This window comes from Spathaspora passalidarum (assembly GCF_000223485.1).
Source record: "Spathaspora passalidarum NRRL Y-27907 unplaced genomic scaffold SPAPAscaffold_4, whole genome shotgun sequence".
NCBI classification, from domain to species: domain Eukaryota; kingdom Fungi; phylum Ascomycota; class Pichiomycetes; order Serinales; family Debaryomycetaceae; genus Spathaspora; species Spathaspora passalidarum.
The window spans coordinates 1259860-1287556 of NW_006767428.1; the positions used below are offsets into that span (position 1 = coordinate 1259860).

The 27697-nt window shown below is 36.8% G+C and overlaps 10 protein-coding genes across 10 annotated transcripts; 5 read left to right on the forward strand and 5 right to left on the reverse strand. All coding sequences in view use genetic code 12, as the record gives it.

Annotated features, from left to right (window-relative positions):
- Nucleotides 1–470: 470 nt before the first annotated feature.
- BNI1 (formin) lies at nt 471–7287 on the forward strand (the record flags this gene model as incomplete). The annotated part of the gene is made up of 2 exons (XM_007375671.1): nt 471–3762; nt 3886–7287. 2 exons carry the CDS (start codon nt 687–689, stop codon nt 5913–5915), a joined length of 5106 nt encoding a protein of 1701 aa, XP_007375733.1.
- SPAPADRAFT_71869 (uncharacterized protein) lies at nt 4125–9687 on the reverse strand (the record flags this gene model as incomplete). The annotated part of the gene is made up of 2 exons (XM_007375672.1): nt 4125–9626; nt 9657–9687. The coding sequence occupies 2 exons, from the start codon at nt 9685–9687 to the stop codon at nt 5965–5967; spliced, it is 3693 nt and encodes a 1230-aa protein (XP_007375734.1).
- Nucleotides 9688–9871: 184 nt separating this feature from the next.
- Nucleotides 9872–11650, forward strand: SPAPADRAFT_138116 (uncharacterized protein; the record flags this gene model as incomplete). The annotated part of the gene is made up of 2 exons (XM_007375673.1): nt 9872–10058; nt 10107–11650. 2 exons carry the CDS (start codon nt 9872–9874, stop codon nt 11648–11650), a joined length of 1731 nt encoding a protein of 576 aa, XP_007375735.1.
- Nucleotides 11651–12130: 480 nt separating this feature from the next.
- On the forward strand, nt 12131–12841 carry SPAPADRAFT_55906 (uncharacterized protein; the record flags this gene model as incomplete). Its single annotated transcript, XM_007375674.1, has 1 exon — nt 12131–12841. The coding sequence occupies one exon, from the start codon at nt 12131–12133 to the stop codon at nt 12839–12841; it is 711 nt and encodes a 236-aa protein (XP_007375736.1).
- A 1282-nt stretch (nt 12842–14123) lies between these two features.
- Nucleotides 14124–18951, forward strand: SPAPADRAFT_67073 (uncharacterized protein; the record flags this gene model as incomplete). Its single annotated transcript, XM_007375675.1, has 1 exon — nt 14124–18951. A coding segment is annotated over one exon (4018 nt), but the record flags the coding sequence as incomplete, so codon positions are not given.
- SPC3 (signal peptidase complex subunit) lies at nt 18263–18947 on the reverse strand (the record flags this gene model as incomplete). The annotated part of the gene is made up of 1 exon (XM_007375676.1): nt 18263–18947. The coding sequence occupies one exon, from the start codon at nt 18912–18914 to the stop codon at nt 18363–18365; it is 552 nt and encodes a 183-aa protein (XP_007375738.1).
- A 355-nt stretch (nt 18952–19306) lies between the features above and the next one.
- SPAPADRAFT_55908 (cysteine--tRNA ligase) lies at nt 19307–21598 on the reverse strand (the record flags this gene model as incomplete). Its single annotated transcript, XM_007375677.1, has 1 exon — nt 19307–21598. The coding sequence occupies one exon, from the start codon at nt 21596–21598 to the stop codon at nt 19307–19309; it is 2292 nt and encodes a 763-aa protein (XP_007375739.1).
- A 1013-nt stretch (nt 21599–22611) lies between these two features.
- Nucleotides 22612–23588, forward strand: RPL14 (60S ribosomal protein eL14; the record flags this gene model as incomplete). Its single annotated transcript, XM_007375678.1, has 2 exons — nt 22612–22752; nt 23072–23588. The coding sequence occupies 2 exons, from the start codon at nt 22636–22638 to the stop codon at nt 23354–23356; spliced, it is 402 nt and encodes a 133-aa protein (XP_007375740.1).
- Nucleotides 23589–23656: 68 nt separating this feature from the next.
- On the reverse strand, nt 23657–25960 carry EFGM (uncharacterized protein; the record flags this gene model as incomplete). Its single annotated transcript, XM_007375679.1, has 1 exon — nt 23657–25960. The coding sequence occupies one exon, from the start codon at nt 25958–25960 to the stop codon at nt 23657–23659; it is 2304 nt and encodes a 767-aa protein (XP_007375741.1).
- A 151-nt stretch (nt 25961–26111) lies between these two features.
- On the reverse strand, nt 26112–27566 carry FAD3 (Fad3p; the record flags this gene model as incomplete). Its single annotated transcript, XM_007375680.1, has 1 exon — nt 26112–27566. One exon carries the CDS (start codon nt 27515–27517, stop codon nt 26210–26212), a length of 1308 nt encoding a protein of 435 aa, XP_007375742.1.
- Between the last annotated feature and the right edge of the window lie 131 nt (nt 27567–27697).

Sequence of the window (27697 nt, forward strand, 5' to 3'; positions counted from 1 at the left end):
GCTCAATACCATTACTAAAATTGTGCTTCTAGGAATGTAATCAGAGACACGTAATTGAGAAAGAAAGTTGTGTAGAAAATTCTGCAATTATACTTTGCCTCCACCGTTCCCGCCTGTCTGAATTCAAACTTTTAAAATGAAACTGTAATGTTTCAAAATCGTATGGAGTAATCTGATTACTCCACTTGCTCTACAACAATCGTAAGGTAAGCTCCCCTAGCAACTATTAATCTCAACTAATCTTCTAATATTTGACGTTATACATATACATTCTAGTCGACCTAGCCATATGCCAGTCTATAATTTGTCTAATCTTGCAGCTGGCTAAGTCAAAAATTTTCTTCCTACTTTTTTTTGCGGTCTTTTACTTTTCCCACACACCCCCCCGGCTTCCCTCCTTTAATTCCCACGTAAACCAAACAACAAAAAAAATATTTACCAATTGTGTCAAACATTAGCCAGCTAATGCTATACCTTTCTTCAACCATCACACCACCCAATCATCCCCTGTGTATATAGAATTTAGACTTATCAGAAGAAAGCAAACACAAATCATTGTCTCCCCTGCTTCAAAATTTACAAGCACTTTTCTACCCACTACACACTGCTAGGCAGCAAATATAGAACCAAACAAAAATATACCCTACCACCACCGCACCACAACTACCACCACCACCACCACCACCATGAACAACACGGGTCCTCAAACCCCTAACCACCGAATATCAACCAGTTCTATATTTAGCATCCGGAAAACCAAAGATAAACACCCTAATGATAGCAATAGTGATTTGTCGTCCAATGATTCAGCCAGCATTTTGTCAGCTAGTACCCAACCTTCGTTCACTAGGAGACAAAGCAGTCTAGCGTTGTCAAAGACAGCAACAAATAGATCAAGCACATCAGCAAACACCAGCATAGTCCCCACAAATCAAGTGGTACAATCCCAACATAATCGTCAAGCATCTACGTTTAGCATATCAACAATTAATAATACTTCCCCACCCCAACCTTCAAAATCACTCAAATCCACCCTAAGCAGAAAATCAACCACAAACTCCATGGCTACACCGATAATATCCAGGCCGTCCAAAACTTCCAACGATTTGTCTTTACCCCAATCCGGTGGGTTTGTGTTGGAGCGGCCCGATTCGATTTATGAGATTGATCGCATGTTTAAAGATTTGATGGAAAAACGAGATTTTAAATCGTTACCTACACAAGCAAAACAAGAAATGTTGAATTATTCCCACGACAAGAAGTGGATGTTGATTTACCAAGACGCATACGCCGAACACACTCGACAGGAACGTAATTCCCGATCAACTAAAACTGGCCAAATTGAAAACACAGCAAGTCCTCAATATTATGCCAAGTTATTATTATCGAAAAAAATCACTGCAAAAGAACTAAAAGACCTTTGGGTGTCTTTGAGAACAGAACCAATCGACTGGGTAAGAAGATTCATATATGATTGTCAAGGTGATGCCGCATTGTCGGCCTATTTGAAAATGGTTCAGGATGAAATAAGTCTGGCAGATATTCATGATATTAATGATGAGAAGTTTGATCGAGAATTCAATACCTTGAAAGCATTGAAATGTATGATGAACCAGAAGCTAGGAGCAGAAAGAGTCAGGACAGATGCAAACCTTTATGTCAATGCAATATCTGGATCTTTGTTATCGCCAAGGATAATTACCCGAAAAATAGCCGCCGAGGCGTTGACATTCATGATTGCCTATTACAGCCACCACAATGTCGATAGTGGAAAATATCATAAAATCTTACACGCTCTTGATTCCATACCTCAAAAGCCACATTTTGAATTTGAACAACTCAATGATCAAAGGACAGCTGGTGCGGGACGACTTGTTAGGAAACCCCCATCACCAGAGAAGTACAAACGTTTTGAACTATGGTTAAGATTAGTTGAAAGAACCGTTGATGGAAAGGGGAAATATATGAACTCGTTAGTCGGAGCCAGTGAAGAATTGAAATCTGCTCATGCGGGAACTTCGGGCACTACCACGGCTGCAAGTTTGGAGAATCATTTAGTGGAATATTGTCTCGGAACTATGTTATTAATCAACACTATAGTGGAATATGGTGCTGATTATCGAATTAGAATCCGTTTACGTGCTCAATTCAATGCTGCTGGATTAGATCGGTTAATTGCCAAATTCCAAGAATTGGGGTATGACAGTCTTAATCAGCAATGCATGAAGTATATTCAAATGTCTCAACTCGACGAAGAAGAATTAAAGACAAGTGAGCATATTGATGAAAACCTTGATTTTAATAACCCTGTTGACTTAGTGAATGCGCTTTGGGATAATGTCAAGAACTCGGAAGCCCAAGGTTACTTTTTAAGTGCCATTCAACATTTATACTTGAACCAAAGTGAGAAGAGAAATAATGTCGAGGAAATGGGAAGAAGTTTGCGACTTTTGGATGGATTAATTCAAAATATAGCCACGGCTCATACTACCAATGACGAATCTGCAGTGGGAATAGCAATCAATAGATTGTTTGCCAATATGAGCACTGATGACATGTATAGAAAGGCATTGGAGGAAGTCAAAGTCTATAAGAGACTTGCAGAAGAAGCTACTGCTGAGCGAGATGAAATGTCAAGACAATTATCCATGGGCGCTGACGGATTAATCACCAATTTACAAAATGACGTCCGAGAACAAGATATTGTGTTAACAAGAACAAGACGATTGGTTGAAGAATTGACTCAAGAATTAAATCAACTTAAGAGAAAGCATTTGCAAGAGAAGCAAGAACAGGAGTTAGAAATGAGAGAATTGTTGATCTTGCTTAATAGTAAAGATTTTGATACAGAGATTGAAACCAAGAGAGAAAAGAAAGGTAAGACTACAGTTGCTATAAAGACCACAAGTGAAGAATTGGCTAAGACAATTCGAAAAAATATCCATCGTCGTCAAGCTGAGTATAGGTTAGACAATAGAAACTTTGGTGGTACTCTGGTGGAACCCCTGACAAGGTTACAATCGTTAAGAGATATGATGGACACTCTCGGAAATGAAGCAAGGGAATTGGAGATGAGTGAATTTGACGATGACATACTCACTGAGGAGCTGGTACCAGAAGAAATCCCCGAAGAAGCTGAGTCAGACGAGGAAGAAGATGAAGTGGAAGAGTCACTCGAAGAGCCCGAGACTCCTACAGGTCCAAAACGAGGTGTTCGCAGTGACGATTTGGCGAAATTGGATAAATTAAGAAAGAAATTGGCCAGTTTACAAACCGAATCTAACGATATTATGAAATTTAATAATAGCTCCATGTTTAATAGACAAAAATTCTTGGCTATGGAAAGACTTCGAGATTTGGAAGAAAATTTCAAGGATTTCAATATTGACTTTTCAGTTGATGACCAAGATAACTTGCATGAACATTTTTCCAGTCCTGAAAGAGTGGATCCTTCAATCAAAGACAAGATAAAGGAAGAATGGGAAGAAATTGCAAGATTAAAATTGGAATTAAAACGTAAATTAGCAGACGCAGAAACCAAGAAGAAGTCTACTAAACCAAAATCTAACAAAGATACTTTGGCCAGGATTGAAGAGAAATATGTCAGAGGTAAGATCAAGAATGAATCAACTGCTGATATTGTTCGTGCTTCTACAACGACTGAGAACAAACGTGCTCATAGAATGACTACTATTGGTGCTATGGATCCAGTATTCTTGAAAGAATTGAGTTCAAAGGTTGGAAGAGTAGAACCGATTGATGGTAAAGATGAACCAGAAGATTCACATGAAGGATTTGTCGATGCAGTTCAACACCAAACTAATGATAATAAGAATAAGCCACTTCCAGCATCACCCTCTGGGAAACCATCCAATGAAACTTCAGTTTCACTGGCTGCATCACCGCCTCCACCACCACCACCTCCTCCACCACCATTGCCAGATATGTTCCAAGGTTCAGATAGTGTTACTTCGAAATCACCACCACCGCCTCCTCCTCCTCCTCCACCGCCTCCACCACCTCCACCACCTCCACCAGCTCCAGAAGCACTTTTGAGTGGCAAGACTTCTCCTGCTCCACCACCACCACCACCTCCTCCACCAGGACTCTTCAATGGAGCCATTCCACCAGCACCACCACTTCCACTTCCAAATCTGCCTAAAAATATCCCTGATCCAATTGCTTCTCGACATAATTCCTTATTTGACAATATTCCTCGACCAAAGAAGAAATTGAAACAATTACACTGGGAGAAATTAGACGATGGACAAGCCAAGAATTCATTCTGGAAAGATCCTAATGTTCATACACTTGCATCTGATTTAATGGAAAGAGGAGTGTTTGATGAGATAGAATTGATTTTTGCGGCTAAGGAAGTCAAGAAATTGGCAACCAAGAAGAAAGACGAGACTGAGAAGGTTTCATTTATGCCTCGTGATATTGCTCAACAGTTTAGCATTAATTTGCATGCATTCAGTTCATTGTCAGATGAAGAGTTGGTTACTAAGATATTGAGATGTGACAGAGATGTTTTACACAACCAAGCAGTTTTAGAATTCTTTTCCAAGGACGAAATTGTGGAAGTATCTAATAGTTTAGCTAGAAACCTCGAACCATATTCAACTGATTACACCGTTGACGAAGTTTCCAAACCTGATAAAGATCCTAATGAATTAGAAAGACCCGAGAGAATATATTTGGAATTAATTTATAACTTACAACACTATTGGAAATCAAGAATGAGAGCTTTGAAAGTTATTACTAATTATGAAAAAGATTATGAAGATTTGGTTTCTAAGTTGAGGTTGATTGGTGATGCAGTACAAGGTATAAAAGAATCCAAGCACTTGAAGCAAGTGTTTGAAATTATTTTGACTGTTGGTAATTATATGAATGATTCATCTAAACAAGCTCAAGGTTTTAAGTTGAGTTCTTTACAACGATTAAGTTTCATGAAGGATGACAAGAATAGTATGACGTTCTTGCATTACGTTGAAAAGATTATTAGAACTCAGTATCCTGAATTATTGGAATTTATGGAAGAATTAAGCAAGTGTATCGAGGTTTCAAAATTCTCAATTGAAAACATCAAGTCCGATTGTACTGAATATAATCAATCCATGAAGAATGTTCAAAGTTCAATTGATGTTGGTAATCTCAGCGATATATCCAAATTCCATCCACTTGATCGTATTTTGAAGGTGATTTTACCAGTTTTACCTAGAGCCAAGAAAAAGGGAGAATTGTTAATTGACCAATCAAACTATACCTTGAAAGAGTTTGACGATTTAATGATTTATTTCGGTGAAGATCCAAGTGATCAATTTGTAAAGAATTCATTCATGTCTAAATTTGCTAATTTCATCAAGGATTTCAAGCGAGTGCAAACTGAAAACTTGAAGCGTGAAGAAGAAATTCGTATTTATGAACAAAGAAAGAAATTACTTGAAGCTCCAAGAAAGGCATCATCTTCAGCAAATGGCACTGACGGTGATTCCAATGACGATGGCGATGATAATGATGTCATGGATTCACTTTTAGAGAAGTTGAAAGCAACTGGTCCACCAAAGGGAGAAGCAATATCAGCTCGAAGAAGGGCGTTAATGAGAAAGCATCTTGCTGAAGATTCCAAATCTCCTGCTTCACCGGCTAGAAATGGTGATGATCTGAATGAGGATGATGGTAGCAATAGGTCTTCGCCTATTAAGAAGAGAGATGGTGAAGTGTCACCTAGCGATGTAGAATTTGGAGCAAGAGCCAAGAATTTATTACAAGAACTTAGAGGAGGAAGTGATGAACACCTTGATGAGAAAATCTCGTCAGCTCAGAAATTTAGGCAAGAAAGGTTACGAAAGAAACTTACTGCTGTTGGAGATTTAGACTTGGAGTCAGATAATAACAACGGGAGTAGTTAATTAGACGAGTGTTGTTATATATTTTCATTTCTATAGGGTAATATAATATTTATAAACTTATTTTGGATGTGCTAATGGTAGAAATATCCAATAAATCGTAATCGATGAATTTTCCTCTGTTTTCATTGTAGTCAAATATAGGTTTGTTCAAAGAGAATAACCCAGTACCACCTACTTTATTGGCAAATGGTATGGATAACTTTTCAATCACCTTTTCCCAGGTGACAATACTAGTTGAATCCTGTCTCAACCTATTGTTCAACTCAGTCAATTCCTTACCCTTTTTAGGGACAGACCTCAAACTTATAATTTCTCCATTTATCCCAATACAAAGAATCGTACACGTATTATCTTGATTCCAATTATTATTCAAATTAGCAAGGTAAACCCGAGGGATATTTGACAACTTATAGGACATTCTTTCCGCGGAATATTTCTTATCATTAACATCAATAATAGAAACTGCTCCATAAAGTTTATCACTGGCTATGATTTTCGATTTATATTCAATTTGATTTATGAAGTGATTAGGCAATGGGTCGCCCGCCACATATGAGATTGGCATACCTGACTTGGGTGCTTTAAATTGATAAATTGAATCAAATCTAGTCGCAATGAACAATTTATCATTGGATATATTCAAGGAAACAATTGTACTTGGTAAAACTTCAAGAAGTTTTACTGGTGTGAATCGCTTCTCATTCTCATCATAACCTGTATAGTAGATGTTCTTGCCGCTAGTGAACAAGATCAATTGTTCCAGTTGTTGGATATTTGTAATTGGCGAATCATGTTCAAATGTAGTCAATTCTACAACCGACATTATCGTTGATCCATCCTGTAATTTAGCCTTTTTAAAATCAAGAACTTTTACTGAACCATGCTCATTACCTGTTTCAGCGGTGATGGAACACCCAACAAGTATCTTTCTTGATATTTTCAGTTTACCTCTGACAACTTCCCAAACACACCCACATACTGGAAACTCGTTCTTGGCAAAGATTTGATCTTCAGTGTTCTTACTCTTTAAAGTTGATTCTCTGTGGGTCATTATCCTCACCGATTTTCTATCAACACACCTAATTCTATTTTTGCTAGATTTTGATTTGCAAAGAACCAAGAACATGGAAATATGTGCCACATAAATCAATTTCTTTGCATTTTCAGTGATTGAAATCTGCTTAATCGCCGATTCAGTAAAAGTGGAGACTTTGGTAAGGACAAGTCCATTGTCTCGAACTAAAACAAGCTTTCGTTTATTCGTATCTGATGAAGATAGTTCCACCAGGGCACTAATTGTTCTTTCAAATGTATCATCAAAATGAACAAGTTTAGGGTACACTGATTCATATTGATTTAGTAACCATAATCCTTTACATTGAATAAACAAAAAATTATTATCTCCCAGGGGACAAAATTTGACATTTGATTCACCAATTCGTAGAAACTGAGTTAAAGAGAACTTATGATTCATTTCTAAACGAATCAAATATCCTTCCTTTGTACCGATAAACAAGGAATTATTCACTATGTGAAAATCATTAGGAATGATTAATTCTAAGGAAATAATATCCATAGGATTGTAGGGACAGATATCACTTAACTGAAAGTTATATACTTCCTGGATATCGCCACCTTGAAGACAATATGTCACCAACTGACCTTCGAATGTCCCAATAATTATATAGGTGTTATTTTCAGCAGAGAGGAGTTTCATGGCTGATGGTTCATGAGGAATGGGTTTCACAAGTATGGGTTCTAGTGATTCAAACGTACGATCAATGTCCAGTTCTAATTTCCAAATAACGCATTGAATTATATTGTTGGTTGTTTCAGCCAACATTATTAGTAATCCTCCATGGAACCCACATTCAAAGACTCGGTACGGAAATTGTTTGGTTGAGTATGTATCTATCAAATTTGTTATTCTCATATGAGAAGGACAGACTTGTAAAATAACAGAACCGCTACTTGTAATAATATCGGTAGCAAAAATGGTTTGTTCTTGAATGGTGATGATAGGATTTGAGATTTCAGCAAAAGCGTCATTGTCGTGTTGGGGAGTCTCTAAAAGTATAGATTCAAATGGCAAAGAGCAAAGCAAATAAGGAACTTCATTATATGTGAAAACAAACAATTTATCAGCTTTCCGAAGTTTTTCAAAGGTGCCTGTAATCTTTGTTGCAGAATAACCATGACGAAATTGACTAAGCTTAGATTTCTTGGGAGTTCCACTTATACCCCAAATTTCTTGTCTTGAGGGTAATTGAGAATTCCGTGGTCGGTTATAAGTTTCAATTATTGCTATGTCCATTAGTGGTGCCCAATTTTTGAAATCTTTAATCAATTTGAAATTGCTATAACCAATTTTACTGAGATTGTTGACTTCATACAAATATTCCTTAGTGAATGTACCTGATAATACCACTTCCTTGCTTGAACCATTATCGCTAGCAAAGATTAGTCTATATGTGTGGTTGGTTTCTGGTTCCAATGAAAAGACGGAAATATTATCTGACACTCTAGCAATTGGATCCTGGGCAATGAACTTATTATCAGCTATAACTATTGAAAAAATCACACCACTGTCAGTTGAAATCAACACTTCATCTAATTTATCTAGTTCAAAAAGTGTTATCTTGATTTCTGGCACATAAAAACTGGTAGGAAAGCACGATTCCCATTTAGTAGCTATTGAATTAAAGCTATATTCCGCCGAAATGATATCATGAATGGTCACTATTGTGAATTTTGTTTGTGATACAAATAGGAAACTTCCATTATTCTTTAAGGGTATTACAAAAACTGGTATTTCAAAAGTATTATCCAAAGGTAAGGTAGATTTCGAAAAACTTTGCGTTAACCCTTCATAATTTAACCAAGAAAATAAATTTATAATTAGTCTTCTTTGTTCAGTAAATATCAATGTCATAAACATATCCGTTGGACTGTCAAGTTGTATAAAACAGGCATCAAGTAGCGTTCCTTGAGTTTCAATATTTACATGATTCTTTAACATAGTGCCATTTTTGGAATGCAGGGTCAAATATAACCTGAATGAATTCGAACTGGAACAAGAAACCGTCGATAATCCCGAGGGCGATGACCGTAACATGTACCCAGAACAGGAATCCGGAGAATTGTTAAAACTTGAAGTCTCCCACCATTGTATAACAAAAGGTTTGAAAATCGAGTTACCTTCGTCTTTAACATGTGAAAGAGACTGAAAATGATAGTCGTCGTCTTTGTAATGTCTGGGAACGTAATATAATCGGATTAGGAGTAAGTAATTTGATTTGAGTGATATAAATAGCAAATCCTCCTCGTCAGTAGCACCCTTTATAACACAAGAAGATCTAATTTCGGTCTTTGCCGAGAACTCTATTCCATCTATAAGTAAAGACAGATGTCGTATTATAACTTGAACGTGCTGTATATTGGTTTGCTGTTGTCGTGTCTGTTGAGTTGCCATGGGAATGTCATCTTCACCATGCAAGATTAAATCTTCTTCGCTATCGCTGAATGCATCCAATTGAGAATCTGGTTCTTCTCTCGGTATCAATACTTGAAATTCTTCATCATTGAACAAGTTACTGGTGACTCCTTTGAAAGGTTTATTAGTTTGAACCTTAAAATTAGGGATAATGTTTGTAATTAGGGGAGAACTTAACAATGTCTGGCGAATAAATATTTCATTGTTGTCTTGGGACTCTGATGATTGTATGTCAATTCCAATATTACTATAATCAGGATACTCATTGTCTATTTCCATGATAGCTAGCTAGCTTGTGTTTGATGTTGTCTAGTTTTCTTGGGGTATTATCAAAGGAAGGTTAAAAAAAAAGGAAACACCAACAGTTGTGCGCATAGATCTGCGATTTTCTTTGTTCATGAGATTTGCTTAGCGGCTAACTACAAACTACTATCACAGCCATTCCACAACAGTATAACTGAATATGAAAAACAAAATATACAATTCATATGCTATCGGGGTTTCAATATCAACCTTTTGTTTAACATGTGGAATGGAAATGCAAACTTACTTAACTGCTAAAAGTTCCAAGCTTTTTGCAGCAATTTTCACAAATCCATCAAAGATTGAGGATACAATACTAAGCACAAGTAACCCTCTAGGCGCAATATGTATGTGAATATTACCACTATAGACAGAATTAGTACTAACAGTTATAGTCGGAAGTATAATATGTGGTCAAATATGTCATAAATTTGGATTCATTCGAGGATTTCAAGTAATATGTTTGCTTTGGATAATTGGAATCATAATCGCGTTCTTCCTGTCTACAACATGGTTATTGATTATCGCAAGAGTAGTAAAAGGAGTTGCAATTGGGTTTACTTATGCCAGTGTTCCAATCTATATTTATGAAACTATTCCACCGAATAGCCGAGGAAGAGTCTTATCAATCGGTATATTCTGTGGTGCTTCAGGAAATTTAATCACATTCTCAATTTATAATCTCATAGAAGAGTTTGTTAAGGAAATTGCACCGATTTGGACCAGGCTATACTGGAGCTTTGGAGTTGTTCCGGTGGTTATATCCTTTGGATTCACTTTTTTAATTCCAGAATCTCCTAAATGGTTAGCGACAAATTCCAAATGGGAAACAGCAGCAGATGTTTTACAAAGTATTCAATTGAAAAATTCATCAGGACTAGAAAGCAAAACTAAAGATGAAAGGATCAAACTCGGAGATAAACATTTTGTGATCAAGGAGTATACCTCAGGTGTATGTGTCAAGAGTTGTTCACTCAATCGATTATTTGGCAAGAAATATATTAAAGAGTTGGTCACAGCAATCCTAATCCAATTCTTCCTAGTATTTACATTTATAACAAAATTGCAGGAATCATTTGATTGTATTTGCAATGCATGTCAATTGTTAACTGTTGATACCAAGCTTGCTAATTTATTTGATATTTCAATGAGAATATTGTTTGCATGTTTCCCCATTGTGGTGCTAGATATATTAAGAAGAAAAGATATCCTTGTATTTGCAGTTATCATAACTACAGGGATTATGATAGGATTTACTATATTATTCTTATTCTTTTCTTACAAGACTTCGGCTGCGAGGATAAACTGGCAATTGCAGCGAGTATTCTTTGACCAAACAGCTTCATTTTTGTTAGCGTTGACTGTGTTGGCAGATGTGATATATACTTCAATATTACTTCCATCATGTTGGTTACTTACAATTGAGACCTTTTCAAGTTCCTCAAGAATCCAAGGATGGGTAGTTTCAACATGTATATTTTGGATACTTGAAACTATAACATCTCTTGTATTTCCATTTTTATTACAAATCTTGAATGAATGGTTATTTCTTGTAATATCAATTATTTGCATTGTTGGACTAGGGTTTTCAATTAAATTAGCAGAAACTAAAGGGAAGTCGGGGCTTGATTCAGACTTTGTATTGGATTCCAAGTCAATACTCCAACTTTCTCCAACCAAGAGCATTCAAAAAGAATTACCAAGATTTGCACAACCTATTGAAAAAGTGCAAGCCAATCGGGCGATATCAACGTATCGTCACAATACTATCAATAGATTTGGAAGTAAGAATGCCAGTTTAGGATCGAAAAGAGTGAATGAAATAGTGCAAATCCAAGGGGAATCTGAAAACAAAGAAAACCAAACAACCGGAGCAAGTTCTGAAGAGGAAGAGGGTACAAGTCAATCTTATTCTCCTGCTAGTTTAGAATCTACATAAAAATAACAAACTGTATAAACATATAATTGCAATGGAGTTTAAAAATAATCTAGCACCCACAATGGCAGACGGTAGCGCCAAATATACAACCGATTCTTTTGCTTTTTTTTTCTCCCACACTCAGAAAAAGATATCCGATTATAATACCGCCACGGTGTAAATATTAAACTAATTCATCATGTCACAAGCTTATGGGAAGCTTCTGAATTCAGAGGTATGTTCAATTGTTTCTATGAACATTTGTTACCTTCATACTAACCCTTTATAGCAAGATTTTTTAAGTGGGGGATACATTCAACCAGATGGTATGTCCTTTTTTTTTAGACAACAACGCAATACAAATACTAACACTTTATAGAATCACCTTTTAACGATGTACCACAACAACCACCTCCTGGTTACATTCAAGGTACAATGACCCCAGCTCCTGCCCCGGCAGCAGCAGCAGCAGCATCAACAACAACTTCAACCAAGTCACATATGTTTCAAATTAATTTTTACAGACCATACTTTGACTTAGATAGTGATATGTTTTTTTACAAAATTCAAAGAGCATTAAACCCGTTTGCTACGTCATTCGGAGAACCAAATGAAGAAGAGAATCTGAACCAACCAGCAGAATTGTATGGATTCTTTTGGATCACAGGAACATTAATCTTTTTGATGTTTGTAAGTTCCACAGGTTCAAATCTACTTGCACAATGGTTATATGGAGACGCATCGAAAAAGAAATACGAGTATAGCTTTGATTTACTAACTAAATCAATTTCGTTATTCTACGGATACAATATTATTGCCCCTGGGTTGTTATATTTAATAACCACCTTTTTTTATAAATTTCCGTATGGACTTTCATTAAGTAAAGTTATCTCAATTTACGGGTACACCAATGTTTTGTGGTTTCCAATTACCATAGTCAATGTTCTCATTGTTGTATTGATAAATAATCAGAATCACCATTTAATGTTGAATCTTTTTGAATGGATAATCGTGGTTATAAGCGGAATAGTTACTGGATTGAGTAATTTAGCCAAGTTAACTCCGATCATAAAGAAGAATAGTTTGATCATTCATGAAGGTGATTCTTCAGGTGCAAACAGGTTGTATTATACTATTGTTGGAGCATTGGCTGTGGCACATTTGTTATTTACTGTATTGGTTAAAATTAGTTTCTTTGGTATTAAAGTATAATATCTAATATATAATTAACCCTAATAGATAGTAGGTAGTGCATGGAACAATTTGTCAAAGCAGCCTAGACTATAAATTGACAGCCAAAAAAAAATTTTTTTTTCTTTTCATGGCTGTCTCTTCTTTTTATTTGATAGACCAATTCCTCATTAGTCCCTGTCCAAACATGAATATCAGGATGAACTTGGAATGAGTATGTTCTTAAACTAGTTAGTTTATTTTTGGCAGTGATTATTTGCATTTTACCAATTGTTCCAACTGAATTTTCCGGGTTGACAAATGCATTATCGTTAAGTTTCAGCCTTGTATGAGCCTTCACAAATAAACTTTAACAAAAAGTTTAGCATCGTTTTACTAACATCATTACAGAAACAAATGTATGTAATATCGTTATCTGGAAGTATATGTTTTAGTGATGATACCTGTGACCGGGCGGACATAACACATTTCTAGTCCCTTTTCTTGTACAAATAGGGAAAAGGAGCAGACATTTCAGTGTACAAATTTTTGAAGTGTTGGCTGGAGAGAGTTGATGAAAGGTCATTTACTGATTTCAATGTATTCTTCTTCAAGAAGTTTAATATGAAAAATTATATATATATATTTAGCTTTTACTAACTTTGTTTACAGTTCATTTCAAGCATTTTGATAAGCATGTTTGGATAATGCGATTGTGCTTCGAAGACACCTTGGTATTTTCTTTTGGTTTTGTATTTTGGTGATGATTTTTTTATATTCACACTGTACGAGAAGTTTAACAACTTCCCTGACTACATCAACAAAAAACTGATTTAATGACTCTGAAGAATACAGAATAAGAAGAAAATGCTAAGTTACTGCAAGGCACAATACAGGCTCAACTCTTTGTAAATTCATTTCATGCACTAGCTGATACTTTTATTGGTGTATTTGTATAGTGGCTGACACAAGCATCCAGTGCCTCACCCCACGCGTTCAATTGACGTTATGGCTGTCTAGGCTCTAGCCTCAATTGCACTACCTCTAAATTACATCGTCTACGATTATCTCTTTGCCTAACTGTGTCTACACGTCTTATTTGCCATTCAATGTAGTCAAAACACCCAACTAGCAATTGAATATTTGGCCTTCTAGAAAGTGGTACGGTTTTGATGGCAGGTCGTGCACCCCCTCAATATTTTAAGGTTGAGAAAAATGAAAAATATTTCTCTAGTAAAAAGACCATGATTGTCTAAATCAGAACTTAAACAACAACACCAGCAATTGTACATAGGAAGAGGTGAACATATAGAAGAGGAGGTGTGATGGGACTACTACGAAATATCCAGTCTTTGAAGTTGGTACTACGAAATAGTACTCGAAACTTCTCGATACTACCTCAATTCAAAGTCCGATTTCCTAATCAAACCACCTATAACCCGTTAGTAAGCCATTCTAATCTAATACTGCGAGGAATTCAGATACAGCGATGTTACAATACTACCATTCTTAAGGAAGCAAACGCAAATTCAATGCCCATAACTGACTATTTGAATCATGAGTATAGTAAAATTAGAGGTTTACTTTCAGATAATCAACAAAGAACCAAATATTTGACACATCTCAGAGCTGCAAGCTCTTTTACACCCGAAGAAATACAGGAAATACTACAAGATTATCAAAGACTAGTTGATGTGTTGCATCATGAATGCGGCTGGGATTTCTTTCGAGAATTTTGGCACGCTATTTTCTATAATGGAACAAAGTCAGATCCGTCAATATCAGAATTACGAATAACTATACTTGAGTCACGACTGGCGCTATGCAAATTGCTTCTCAGAAAAGCTGATTATAAAACGTATTGGGAATGCATAGAGCCATTGGTGGAACAATATTCGAGTCCTACTTTACTAGACAGTTGTATACAATTACTCCAACTACAAGCAGATTCGAATGGAAAAATCCAAATCAATCGAGAAGAAATAGAACAGTTTCTCGAAGATGAAGAGAATAGCTTAGAATTGAAAAAGGATTACCTAATAATATTGGCATCAACAGTATTGAAATTTGTTGCCGAAGACATGGAACAAAAATTGAAATATATTGATACATTCTTTGAATTAAGAAATATGTTTGAGAATAACGATTGGATTTTTGATCCCAGCATTGATCAAACTTATGACAAGGTACTTCGAATTATTGGTAAACCACCTTCTCAAGTTGAATTCTCGACGTATGCTACAAAATTGTTGGAAGTGATTAAAGGGAGATATCTTGATGATATGGAATCCATTACTATCATAACAAGAATAATGGGAGCAATGTCAGAGCTGGATCCAATTATTTGTATGAAATATTTCAAATTCAAGTTATGTTTAATTGACGAGCAAAACTTGCCATCAAACACTATACTCTCTTCCGATGATTTATTATATGCCATGATTGCCAATATACACGAACCAAGACGATCTTATGAATTATATATAAGATTCCCTGAATTACAATCCCCTGACCATGTGACTATATTATTAAGAATCAGTTTAGCATCGAACAATTGGTTTTCATTGCAAGAAAGATTTGCAAAATATTATGGTCGACAATTTGTCGTATTCCCTACCGAAGCTGATAAAATTTCCCCTGCAAAGTATGGGGCTGGAGAACTTTCCAATGAAAATATGGATCACAGTTCTAATGTGGGAATAACCATGAAGGGGTATTCCAACCTGTGGCTCCCAGGTGGATACAGAAGAATTCGGAAGATGGAGAGATACTCTGCAGCAAATCGTATTACCAGGACCTCCTTGATGTGCTCGGCTATAATCTGGGGTTTAATCAAACGAGGTAGTAATTCTAGGGCATTAAGAACATATGATAGATACATTAAGCTGGTATCATTTGGTAAATCTGATCCGAGTGGAAGTGAGAAATTGTTATCAATGTTCTTGCCTTTGTTTATGCAACCATCAGATATACAAAATCTCGTCACTATTCTAGCACATTATCTTCGTTTTGAACAACGGTATAATCTATATTTGGTTCAACCTAAGGATATTAAGTCATGTCTTGAGTTTGTTTCCAAGAATTTTTCATTGTCTAGTGTGAAAAAGATACATGAGTTGGTTCAACAATATAATAAATTTCTGCCTGAAGCTTATTCGGGGTTAATTGAGGCTTATACTTACCTTGGACAATATGAAGTTGCAGATAAAACGGTATATCAGGCTCATAAAATATCTAGAATTCCATTATCAGATCCAGGAATTTTTGTGAGTCAGCTCAGAAACCATCAGGCTTGGCTTAAAAGGACCAACGATGAATCAATAGTAGCATATAACAAGAAAATGATAGCATTGTTACTAGACCTTCTCATACAACCTTCAATAATTGAAAAGTTGGACGATTATCGAGATTTTATTCCGCACTTAATTAAATTGAACCTTGAATATGGGAATGAAGAGTTAGCCACAACAATATTTGAGAGTGCTAGAAAGAGATTCATATTAACCGAAGATGATTATTACCCATTATTGGAATATTACGTGGATCAAAATCGTGACTGTGAAAAATTTGAAGAGCTTCTTATTATGATGAGAGAAGAGAATATAACACAAACAGCTAGAACATATTCTCTTGCAGTTCGGGCATCAAGAATTACAGGGTATCCTGATGTAAAAGTGATACGAATGCTTTCTGTTTATGGAGTTACAGATCTGGGACTACCTTATGCGGTATTGAATTTTAAACGTGATGCATATCACATTTGTCAAGCGGTGATAGATTTCTTAGCATATCGTAAAATTCGCGATATCACAGTGTTAAACATGGTGGTAACCAAGATGAAGCGGGAATTCAATGGAACTATTCCATTTGAGATAAGATCAATTATTCATGAGTTTATGAAGTATCATTTCAAAAGACAACCAGATAAATTAAATCAATTGAATGAAATTATGTATAAGGATTATCGGACTTTGACCTATCGATTCATATCAGAATATCCTTTTGAAGGAAAGCGCATCATGGTCCCAACTTTGCAAGAGCAATTTGGAAATATTTTGGTTTCAGAATTAAGAACTCTGATGAAAAAGAGAGAAGAAATGATTGGCAAAGATAATCCTGAGAAAGCATCTAAAGGAATTGTTGGTCCTGATCGTGCGCGAAACGTTGAATATGCTATTGAATCAGCAATCTCTGAACAGGTAATTGGCGGTTCCACGAATTTAAATTTAATAATTTTAAAACTTCTTGAAGCTCCAAACTTTGAATATTTAACGAATGCCCTTGACATTTGCGAGAAACACATGATTAAAGGATCTTGGAGGTTCATCAAAGAATATGAAGCAAAAAAATTGTGCTTCAAGATGTGTATATGCCATCTTGGCGACGAATACTCTGCTGAAGAAATTGAGTCTAAGTTTAAAATGTTCTTAGATTTTTACGAAATTGAATCTATTGCCCAAGCCAGACAAGATCTTGATACTCTTGATCCTAAACCAAAGAATTTTAATAATTTTATGAGAAGTAGTTCAGGGAGATTATTTGATTTGGATGATGCTCCAGTATACCCATATGCCACAATGAATTCATCCCAATTTGTTGAGTATTTTCACCCAGAACAATTTTATAAATCTTTCGAAACTTGGATTAATCCACACACCACCCGTCGCTTATATGAAGAAGTAACCCGTTATTGCAATACAAACGCACATATGTGGGATAATTTTCGAGAGAGATTCCCGGATACGGTGAACTACATCATTAAGTATAACTCTTTAGGGACCAGATTGTCAGATTTCAGAGGAAATTTCAAAAACATTACCGGTCTTCACTATGGTGGCACTCTTGATAAGCGGATTTATACAACTATTAAGGAATTTAAGAGGTTGTTTGAAGGTAGGCAATTTACAATTGGTGTTGATACGCCCCCTGTTCCCAAGTCCAATATTGAGAAAGATCAGCGTATGAAGTTAAAAGAATTCAAGGAAGAGTTCAATAAAATCAACAAAAGGCTTAATAGCATAGGACAAGATTATTCACAAGTTAAAACCTTTTCCGATCTTAACCTATTGAGATTTCGAAGTAGGCTCGGCCGATTGATTAGACAAGTGGATCGACTAGAACATCGAATCTTTAAGCTGTTGGGATTGAAGCAACAAGGTCCATACCATAAAATTGATCGGAGTGTCAAATTTTATTCACGTTTATATCCAAGTACTCAGAGATCACGGGCCATAGAGATGACAAGAGCTCGGGCGACCACTAGGAAGAAAGGATATTACCGAAATCACCATAGCGTAGATATAAAGAAACCAACTAAACCTGACTCGGACGAAACTCAATAATCCAAGACGGTCAAGAATACACTGCATATCCAAAATATATATATAGAGAGAGACTGAAACAGTCCCACAAGTTGGGCCTGTTTTCTTTTTTTGAGGTCAATGGTAAACTGTACATATGGCTAGAACCTCATTTGCATTTATTTACTTGTATATATAATTATTTATTAGCAAATAGTACAAACCAAAAAATAAAACAACAACAACTTATGAACATGACAAACTCACTCATTACGCAAAAACTGAAAATTTCCTGTTGTTTCAGTCAGTCCATAAATCAAGGGTCCAACATGAGGTTGAATATTCCACTCTAATCTAACAGTAGCATTTCTTCCTCTAAACGACTTTTCAACATCCCATACAGAATATTTACTTCTTTGGTTAACATAATGAAGTTTGGCTTCGTCCTTAGATTTAATTATCTTATCCCAATAAGTCACCTTGTTGGAAGAGCCTTCACTCTTACCAGGGTATTCGGCAGTTAAATATACAAATACTTGTTTAGTATTCCAATTAAACAATGGGGTCAAATCGGCATCTAAATCAAATTGAATCTTGGAATTCTCTTTTGGCTTACGATTGACTGATCCGTATTGCGAGGACCGCTTAATTGAAGATGTTGGTTGAATATTGGTGATTGAAGTTGTGGAAATGCCCCATACATTATCTTGAGCTAATTGAAGAAGTGTTAGTAATATAACAAATCCTGTGACAACCATTGACGCGGTCAATGCCTGATTTCCCGCTGTCTGCACTCGTGTAACCAAATTGAACATTGTTTCTATGAAAGGTTTGATTCGTATAAGTAGCAACAGGTTAACGTGTTCAAAGTTTATTTTTATTTTTTTTTGGTCAAACAGAACCAAAGCCGTGTATATGGTAGCGCGACAGTACTCAACTAGCGTTGTCTACTTCGCAGTACGAGATATAGTCTGGCCATATACTAGCTAGATAAGGGTGTCTGGTACAGTCATCCGTATAAATACTTGCAATTAACTTGGTTCTCGTAATTTTTGCCAAATTTTCCAATTAGCTAATCATATTTTGCATTTGAAGTTGTCACATTTTATTAGCGAGATAACAATCCTCACACCAAGAAGAGCGTACTATCTCACATACACCATATGTACATATTGTATAATTACTATTTAGTTCTATCTATTATTATTTACTGTTGACTTTTCAAATACTCGTCATAGAGGGCTTTTTGCTTTTCAAATTGTTTGGTCAACTTTTTCCTCATACTATTACTGATTTTCTCTCCCTTAGCATCCGTTACAGGGATACCGTCTTGGTCCCATTCTGAGTACAATGATGAATCCTTGAATAATTCAGATGGCGGAGTCTTCATTTTTTCCAATCTTTCCTGTTCCTTCTTGGCTTGTGCAAGAGCTTGTTCTTGCTTCTTTCTTTCCTTTTCAGCAATAGCTTTTGCCTTGGCTTCTTGTTGCTCAATCAACTGTTGCTTTTCTTGTTCGTTCAAGAACTTGACCAAAGCAGACCCATTTGGTCTATCATCCAATGACACACCCAAGTTGACCAATTGGGATCTAATGGAATCACACGCATTTAAAATCTCCTTCATATCAGCCTTGGCGATAGCTAATCCACGAACAGAATCTCTGAATTGAGAAAGTGCTTTGACGTAAGGTAAAGCGATATCTTCAGTGCTAGCGGCATCACCATTGTTGCCCCCAGTTGAATCATTCCAGCCTAATCTATCTGGTCTTGTTTCAAACCCTAAAATATTCAAAATCTTGACAATCCAATTGGTGATTGCTAACAATACTTCGATTCTCAACTCAACCTTGTTTAAAGTAGCAAGTTGAATATAGTTGTTGGCTTTGGAAATAAGTTCTTGAATAGCTCTGAGGGCTTGACCACTGGATAAATTATCATTAAATGCAGTATCAACCTCATCCTGAGCGATAGCTAAATCATCATAAAGTTGTTTTTCAACCTCGGTGATTTTTCTAGATACAAACCCACCTTCTTCTACGGTATGCTTATAGTCTGAATCCAAGGCACGGACATTGGTGAAGAACTTGGAAAAACTAGATTCGATACTCTTGACTTCGTTAATTAAAGAATCCTTAAAATCAAGTGGTTTATCCCATGGACTCAAGGCAAATACCAAACGTAATTGTCTACTTGAGAAATCACGCAAAGCTTCATCAATAGTGATAAAATTTTTCAAAGATTTAGACATTTTTTGTCCTTGAATGTGTAAATGACCATTGTGCATAAAATAATTAACCCATTGTCTATTGTCATAATAAGCTTCTGATTGGGCCAATTCATTATCGTGATGAGGGAAACATAAATCAATACCACCTGAATGAATATCCATTTGTTCGCCAGTGATATCGGAGGCCATAACTGAACATTCAATATGCCAACCTGGTCTACCTTTACCCCATTTGGATTCCCATGATGGTTCTCCTGGCTTTGAGGCTTTCCAAAGTGCGAAATCGGAAGGGTTCTTCTTGGCATTACCAGCAGTTAAACTACCTTCACCATCATTGATTAAACTCATATCACCTTTGTTCCAAGGTTGTAATTTTGCATAATCATGGTGAGAATGTTCATATTTGGCAGTATCAAAATATACTGATCCATCGTCAGTACGATAACCATATCCATTTTCAATGATTCTGTCAACATAAGCAACAATATCAGGAATGTATTCTGATACTCTGGTGGTGACAGTTGGTGGTAATACGTTTAATCTTGCCATATCTTCGTTATATCTTTTTTCCCAGTATGCTGGCAACTTACGGAAGATTTCTGGATCGGTTACAGTCGAACCATATTGGGAATCCAAATATGGCATGGCAGTATCTTTAATAGCAGCCAAAAACTCTTCAATCGAGCCGGGTGCCTTGGAGTATACTGCTTGGTGGGCTACAGTGGCTGCTTTGACATACATTGGCAACTTTGGCTTCTCCTTGACAAGGGTTTCATAGTTTGATTGGGTGTTGATAGTCTTGCTCCATTGATCAAATTCAGATTCAATTGACCCGGTAAATTCTGGCAAGTTCTTTTCAATATAACTGGACAAGAACCTTTTAGAGTTTTGTAAAAGTTCGTCATTCAATTGGGTGTAGACATTGGATACTTTCTGTTCGAACAAGTATTGTTGACGTGCTGCAATTATAATTTTATCGTCGATATCAGTAACATTTTGAACAAACTTGATATTGTAACCAAAATAGTCTTGCAAGATTCTTCTACAAATATCAGTAGAAACGTAATTTCTAGCATGGCCCATATGAGAATGGTCATATACAGTTGGACCACAACTATACCATGATATGTGACCTGGACGAATAGTGTGGAAATCTTCCTTGGAACGAGTTAATGAGTTGTATATTTTTAACGTTGGTTTTTGGTCATTCTTGTTAACAGGTGCGAACCATTCAGGTTGCTTTACTGGGGTTTTCTTGATAGGGGTGGCCATTGATAGTAATCGTTTACTGAATAGGCGAAAATTCATATATAGTTGGGCACGGACTAGGAATTGCCTGATGGTCCAACAATTATGTGAAGAGACAACACATTTTTTTTTCGTGGGTTTGGCAACACAGGAAGCCTGAGCTTTACTTCTATTGAGTCATGGAAACGACAAAGGAGTAAGAGGAATACAACTGACACGTGCACGAAGCAGTGGCAAAAGCCTACAGTAAGTATTTACAAAGTAATTGATTGTCGTTAGGTATGTTTATTAGCTGTAGTATATATGATTAGCCTAGTGTATTGTTAGTATTGGTAAGTTCTTTGTAGCAAAAAAAAAGCAAAACAATAAGACAACTCCGATTGAACTACCTTGTCAAGGAACAAGATATATATCAGACAAAAGGTTGGTCGCATGATGTATGTATATCCATAAATGAAACTAGGCGTGTTTCGAATATAATACTCTAGAACGCAAATTATAAATCATCATAAAAAAAAGATGGGTGTTGTTGTATTAAGCAATTGATGTGAATAACATACTCATTAGATCATAATGATGAACCAATATACAATGCAATGATATCGCTTGTTGCTGTTGTAGTTGTGGTGGTGATAGTGACACGCATGCTTGTAAAATACACACAGGTGCATTTAATTTCTGCGAGTAAAGATGATGATTCGGTGTGTGGGTGTAGCAAGATGGCGACTTAGGGCTACAACCCTAGCAGGATCGTATGTCATGTGACCTTCTTTCCCTTGCCTAATATACAGTCGCAGAAACAAACAGTACCAGCATTTTTTCTGGTGTGTGCAAATGGTAGCATATTGGTTTTTTCTACTAAGAATCATATTGTGCGTGTCCTGCATGCAGTGCACACTGCACTTGCGCACAGCACCGAAAAATTTCGCATGCACCAAAAAACCGAAACCCACTAACAAAATCTTTCGCAGTATACGCAAGAACGAAAAACTCAAAAAAAATTTTAAGTTGAATTTTCATACTAGTTCATTTAACCTACTCATATACAACAATAACTAAAGATGTCTGCACACACCACTGTTAAAGCTGCCAACTGGAGATTAGTTGAATTAGGTCGTATTGTCTTAGTTGACAACAAGGACTTAGCCACCATTGTTCAAATTATCGATAACAAGAGAGTATGTAATAGACATTGAAAATTTGTCAAGGATGAGGAAATACAACAAGGAAGAAGAGTGAATTTCATGACTAAAGTAATCAGGAATAAGAAACGTTACTGTTGAAAGCTGATATCGAAAGCTCAACAGAGTAAAGTGAAAATCTTCACCTTCAGCGTGAAATCGTCGAGGAGATTTATAAGCAACAACCACTCCAAGAAAACACAGTCGTATCAAAAAAAAAGGAATAAGTACACCGCCAGTCATTCACAGATTCTAATTTGTTGTTTCCTGATCACATTTGTTTACATTATGTTCATTTATACTAACATTTATCTAGGTTTTGATTGATGGTCCAAAGATCCAAAGACAAGCTATCTCTTTAGCTAAGGTTGTATTGACCCCAATCGTCTTACCAAACTTGCCAAGAGGTGCCAGAACCGCTACCGTTACCAAGAAGTGGTCTGCTGGTGAAATTGACTCTAAGTGGTCTGCCACCACCTGGGCTAAGAAGTTAGCTGCTAAGGAAAGAAGAGCTCAATTATCTGACTTTGAAAGATTCCAAGTTTTGGTTTTAAAGAAGCAAAAGAGATTTGCTACCAAGAAGGCTTTAGCCAAGGCTTAAATGTTTTAAAAAAATCAAATTCATAATGTGTGTATTCTTAGCTTCCCTAATTTTTCAGGGTATATAATCATAGTCGGGGTTTTTTTAATGTTTACGTCTTTCCAAAATGTGTTTTGTATATTTGATTAGAAAATGCAAGACGAAACCAACCAACCAACCAATATCATAAGTTTCATTCCTTTTCTTTTATAGGAGATCATTTTAAATATATATAAATACAAGATTAATTTGTGACTTGTTTTCAATGTAGATTAAACACTAAAACTATATATATGTAATCCTATATACAAGACTAACTATCTATTTCTTTTCCTTTAATGACTTTTGATAGTCGGCAATCAATTGTTTTTGAACTTGAGGAGCAGTTTGGGTATATTTACAGAACTCCATTGAGAACTCACCCTTACCTTGGGTACAAGCTCTCAATGAGGTGGAGAACCCAAACAAAGAGTTCAATGAACATTGAGCTTCAACGGTAATTTCATCCTCTCCAGTTTCGGTTTCCAAAATCAACCCACCTAATTTGTTGACTAAACCAACAACAGCACCTTGGAATTCAACTGGAGCAGTGACATCAACAGACATGATAGGCTCCAAGATAACTGGGTTAGCAGCCAAGAACCCTTGTTGGAAAGCACCCTTGGAAGCTAATCTGAACGCCAATTCTGAAGAATCGACAACATGGGTAGCACCATCAGTAACATGCATGTGAACACCCAAAACCTTGTGTCCAATCAATGGACCCTTTTCCAAACTATCTTCAAACCCTTTCTTGACAGCAAGCAAGAACTTTTCAGAAATCTTACCACCAACAATAGATTCACTAAACTTGTTTTCACTTTCAAGTGGAAGCATTTCACCAATAACCTTACCATATTGACCAGCACCACCACTTTGTTTTCTGTGGGTGTAGTCAAAGGTAGCTGGAACAGTAATGGATTCACGGTAAGAAACTTGTGGCTTACCAGTGACACACTCAACACCGTATTCACGCTTGATTCTTTCAACATAGATTTCTAAATGTAATTCACCCATACCGGAAATGATGGTTTCCTTGGATTCTTCGTCGTATTTAACTCTAAATGTAGGATCTTCCTTTTGGAATCTGTTCATGGCTTTGGAGAATGCACCATTGTCCTTGGATTTAGGAGCAATAGAAAGGGAAATGACAGCTTCAGGAACAAACATAGAACTCATGGCAATTTCCTTGTCGGAGTTGGTACCAATAAAGGTATCACCCGAGGCACAGTCAATACCAAAAGTAGCACAGATTTCACCAGCTCCAACTTCATCGACATCTTCCATATCGTTGGAATGCATTCTCACTAATCTAGAAACCTTAACCTTCTTACCAGTCTTGACATGAGTCATCATGGCACCTTTCTTAAGCTTACCTTGGTAGACACGAATATAAGTTAATTGACCGTATTGGCCTTCTTCCAATTTGAAAGCCAACCCAACAAATGGGGTGGTACTTGAAGGAATCAAGTTAATTGGAGTTTCAGTTCCGTCCTTGGCAATTTCCAAACCGGTGTTCAAGACTTCGTTTGGTTGAGGTAAGTAGTCTACAACGGCATCCAATACAGGCTGAATACCCTTGTTGGCTAAAGCAGAACCCATCAAGACTGGAGTGAACTTTCTACCAATGGTAGCACGTCTAATAGCGCCCTTGATTTGTTCGACCGTTGGTTCTTCACCTTCCAAATAGATATCAGCCATTTCCTCGTCGACATCAGCCAAAGTTTCAATCAACAAAGCTCTCTTTTCTTCGACGAGATCAACCAAGTCTTCTGGAATTTCAGCCTTTCTGATGGTTTCACCTTGAGAGCCTTCGTTATAAAGAGCAACACGGTCAATGATATTGACAACACCCTTGAGTTCGTCTTCAGCACCAATTGGAACTTGAATGGCAGCAGCTGGGGTCTTCAACTTTTGGTTAATTTGTTGAATAGCTCTGAATGGATTAGCACCCATTCTGTCCATCTTGTTGATAAAGGTGATTCTTGGAACATTGTATCTTCTCATTTGTCTGTCGACGGTGACTGTTTGAGATTGGACACCGGCAACGGCACATACAACCAAAACAGCCCCATCCAAAACTCTCAATGCACGTTCGACTTCAATGGTGAAATCAATGTGACCTGGAGTGTCGATCAAGTTGAAATGGTAGTTGGTTCCTTCCTTGTCCCAAGAGCAGTAGGTGGCGGCAGATTGAATCGTGATACCCTTTTCTCTTTCCAAGTCCATAGAGTCCATCTTGGCCCCAACATTGTCACGGCCACGGACTTCGTGAATAGCCTTAATACGACCAGTATAATACAAGACACGTTCGGTAAATGTGGTTTTACCGGAATCGATATGGGCAGAGATACCGATATTTCTCATTCTGGCACCGGCGGCGAGATCTTGCTCGGATAACCCATTGTTGATTTGATCAATGATTACTTTTTCTTCATCGTATGTTTCTGGGGCCTTGTATTCTGATTGGGCAAATCTAGTAGTAGAAAATGATTTTACAGAAGTAGTAGCTATAGGTCTGAATGCCATGCCAGTTATAGGTCTGGACATGGCATTCCTAAGAACTCCACGAAGTACACTAGTCATGATAAACTGGGTAGTAGAAACGTGGTTGTAAATTGTTTGAATCAGTTGGAAATTTTTTTTTACCCTTCGGTCAAAACCGTCGCAAAAAAATTTTAGGGTGCAATTTTTTTTTTGCTTATATGCTTGCAAAAAACTGGAACAACATTGGTCGCATACAAAATTCATTTCTATTACTTGATTCATATAAAAGAAGCTTCTATTTACAAATGAAAATCTAATCAATGAGTTGCATATTCACCTCTGATCTGCTTAATCCTTTGGCTTGACACCTAAACCATTCACGTTTCTAAACATCAAAACACCCTTGGCATCCTCCTTATCATCGTCAACAAATTGACACATTCTAAGACACTTCCACAAGGAGTACCACATATTTTCACCCTCATAACGGTAGTGTTCACCCATGACCTTCTTGATAGCTTCGGAAGCTTCTCTAGCATGGTAGAACGGAATTCTAGAAACATAATGGTGCAAAACATGGGTTTCGATGATATCGTGGAAGATGTGTTTGCCGACAAAACCAAACTCACGGTCGATGGTGGCAGCGGCACCTCTGGCAAAGGTCCATTCTTCAGCACGATAATGAGGCATGGTTGGGTCGGTGTGTTGTAAAAAGGTGACAAAGACTAACCAATGGTTGACCCACAACCATGGAACAAACCAGTATACCATCATGTTGAACAAACCGTAATGCTTGTACCATTGGTACACCATGGTGAAAGCAGCAATGATACCAATGTCTGATAAGATAATGAACCAGTATTGGTTAGCATCAAACATTGGTGCCTTAGGAGCATAATGCGATTTGGCAATTTTAGAAACAGGATAAGGTTGACCAGTAGCATTGGTGGCCAAGTGCAATTGTAAACCACCTACCTGTTGGAAAACCAAGACCAAGAATGACCAGATTGGGGATTCTTCCATAATATCGCTAATCTTTTCAACTCCGTGCTTTTCCTTGAATTCTTCCTTGGTGTAAGGAATAAACACCATATCCTTGGTTAAATGACCAGTGGCCTTGTGATGTTTAGAGTGAGTGAACTTCCATGAGAAATAAGGAACGATCAAATAACTGTGCAACACCCAACCGATGACGTCGTTAATACCTTGGTAATCAGAGAATGCTCCGTGGCCACATTCGTGAGCCAAGATCCATAACCCGAAACCAAATAAACCAATCAAATATGACTGCAACATCCAAAGGGCGCCTCTGATGTAGTAGGAAGCATCTGGGTAGCCGGCGATATCAACTAATGGGATATACTTCTTGGCAACAGTACCAATGATAACCATCATGGTAATGTCACGAACAACATAACCCATTGATCTAATCAAAGATCTCTCGTAGCAGTGCTTTGGAATAGCAGATAAGATGTCCTTGATGGTGTAATCTGGGACTTTGAAAACATCTCCATTGGTATCAATAGCAGTCAAGTTACTGCTAACGGTGTTGGTAGCGAATGAAGAAATGTTTCCTTGTCTGTTCACCTTGGTGGTGGTATCAGATGAGTCAGTTGCAAAAGTGGTTGCAACACCAGTAGAAATAGGGGCACTCATGGTGGTTAAAGTTCACTTAGTTCTTGAATACCAAGTGAAGAGTAAGAAAAGAATATCTGAAAAAGAACTTTTACATCAAACTCCCGATGGGGTTTGTTTTGTATGTGTGATATCTGGTAGTGCATACGCGGTCAACGTTGAGCTAAGGAAAAAAAAATTGCAAAAAAATATTTTATGGCC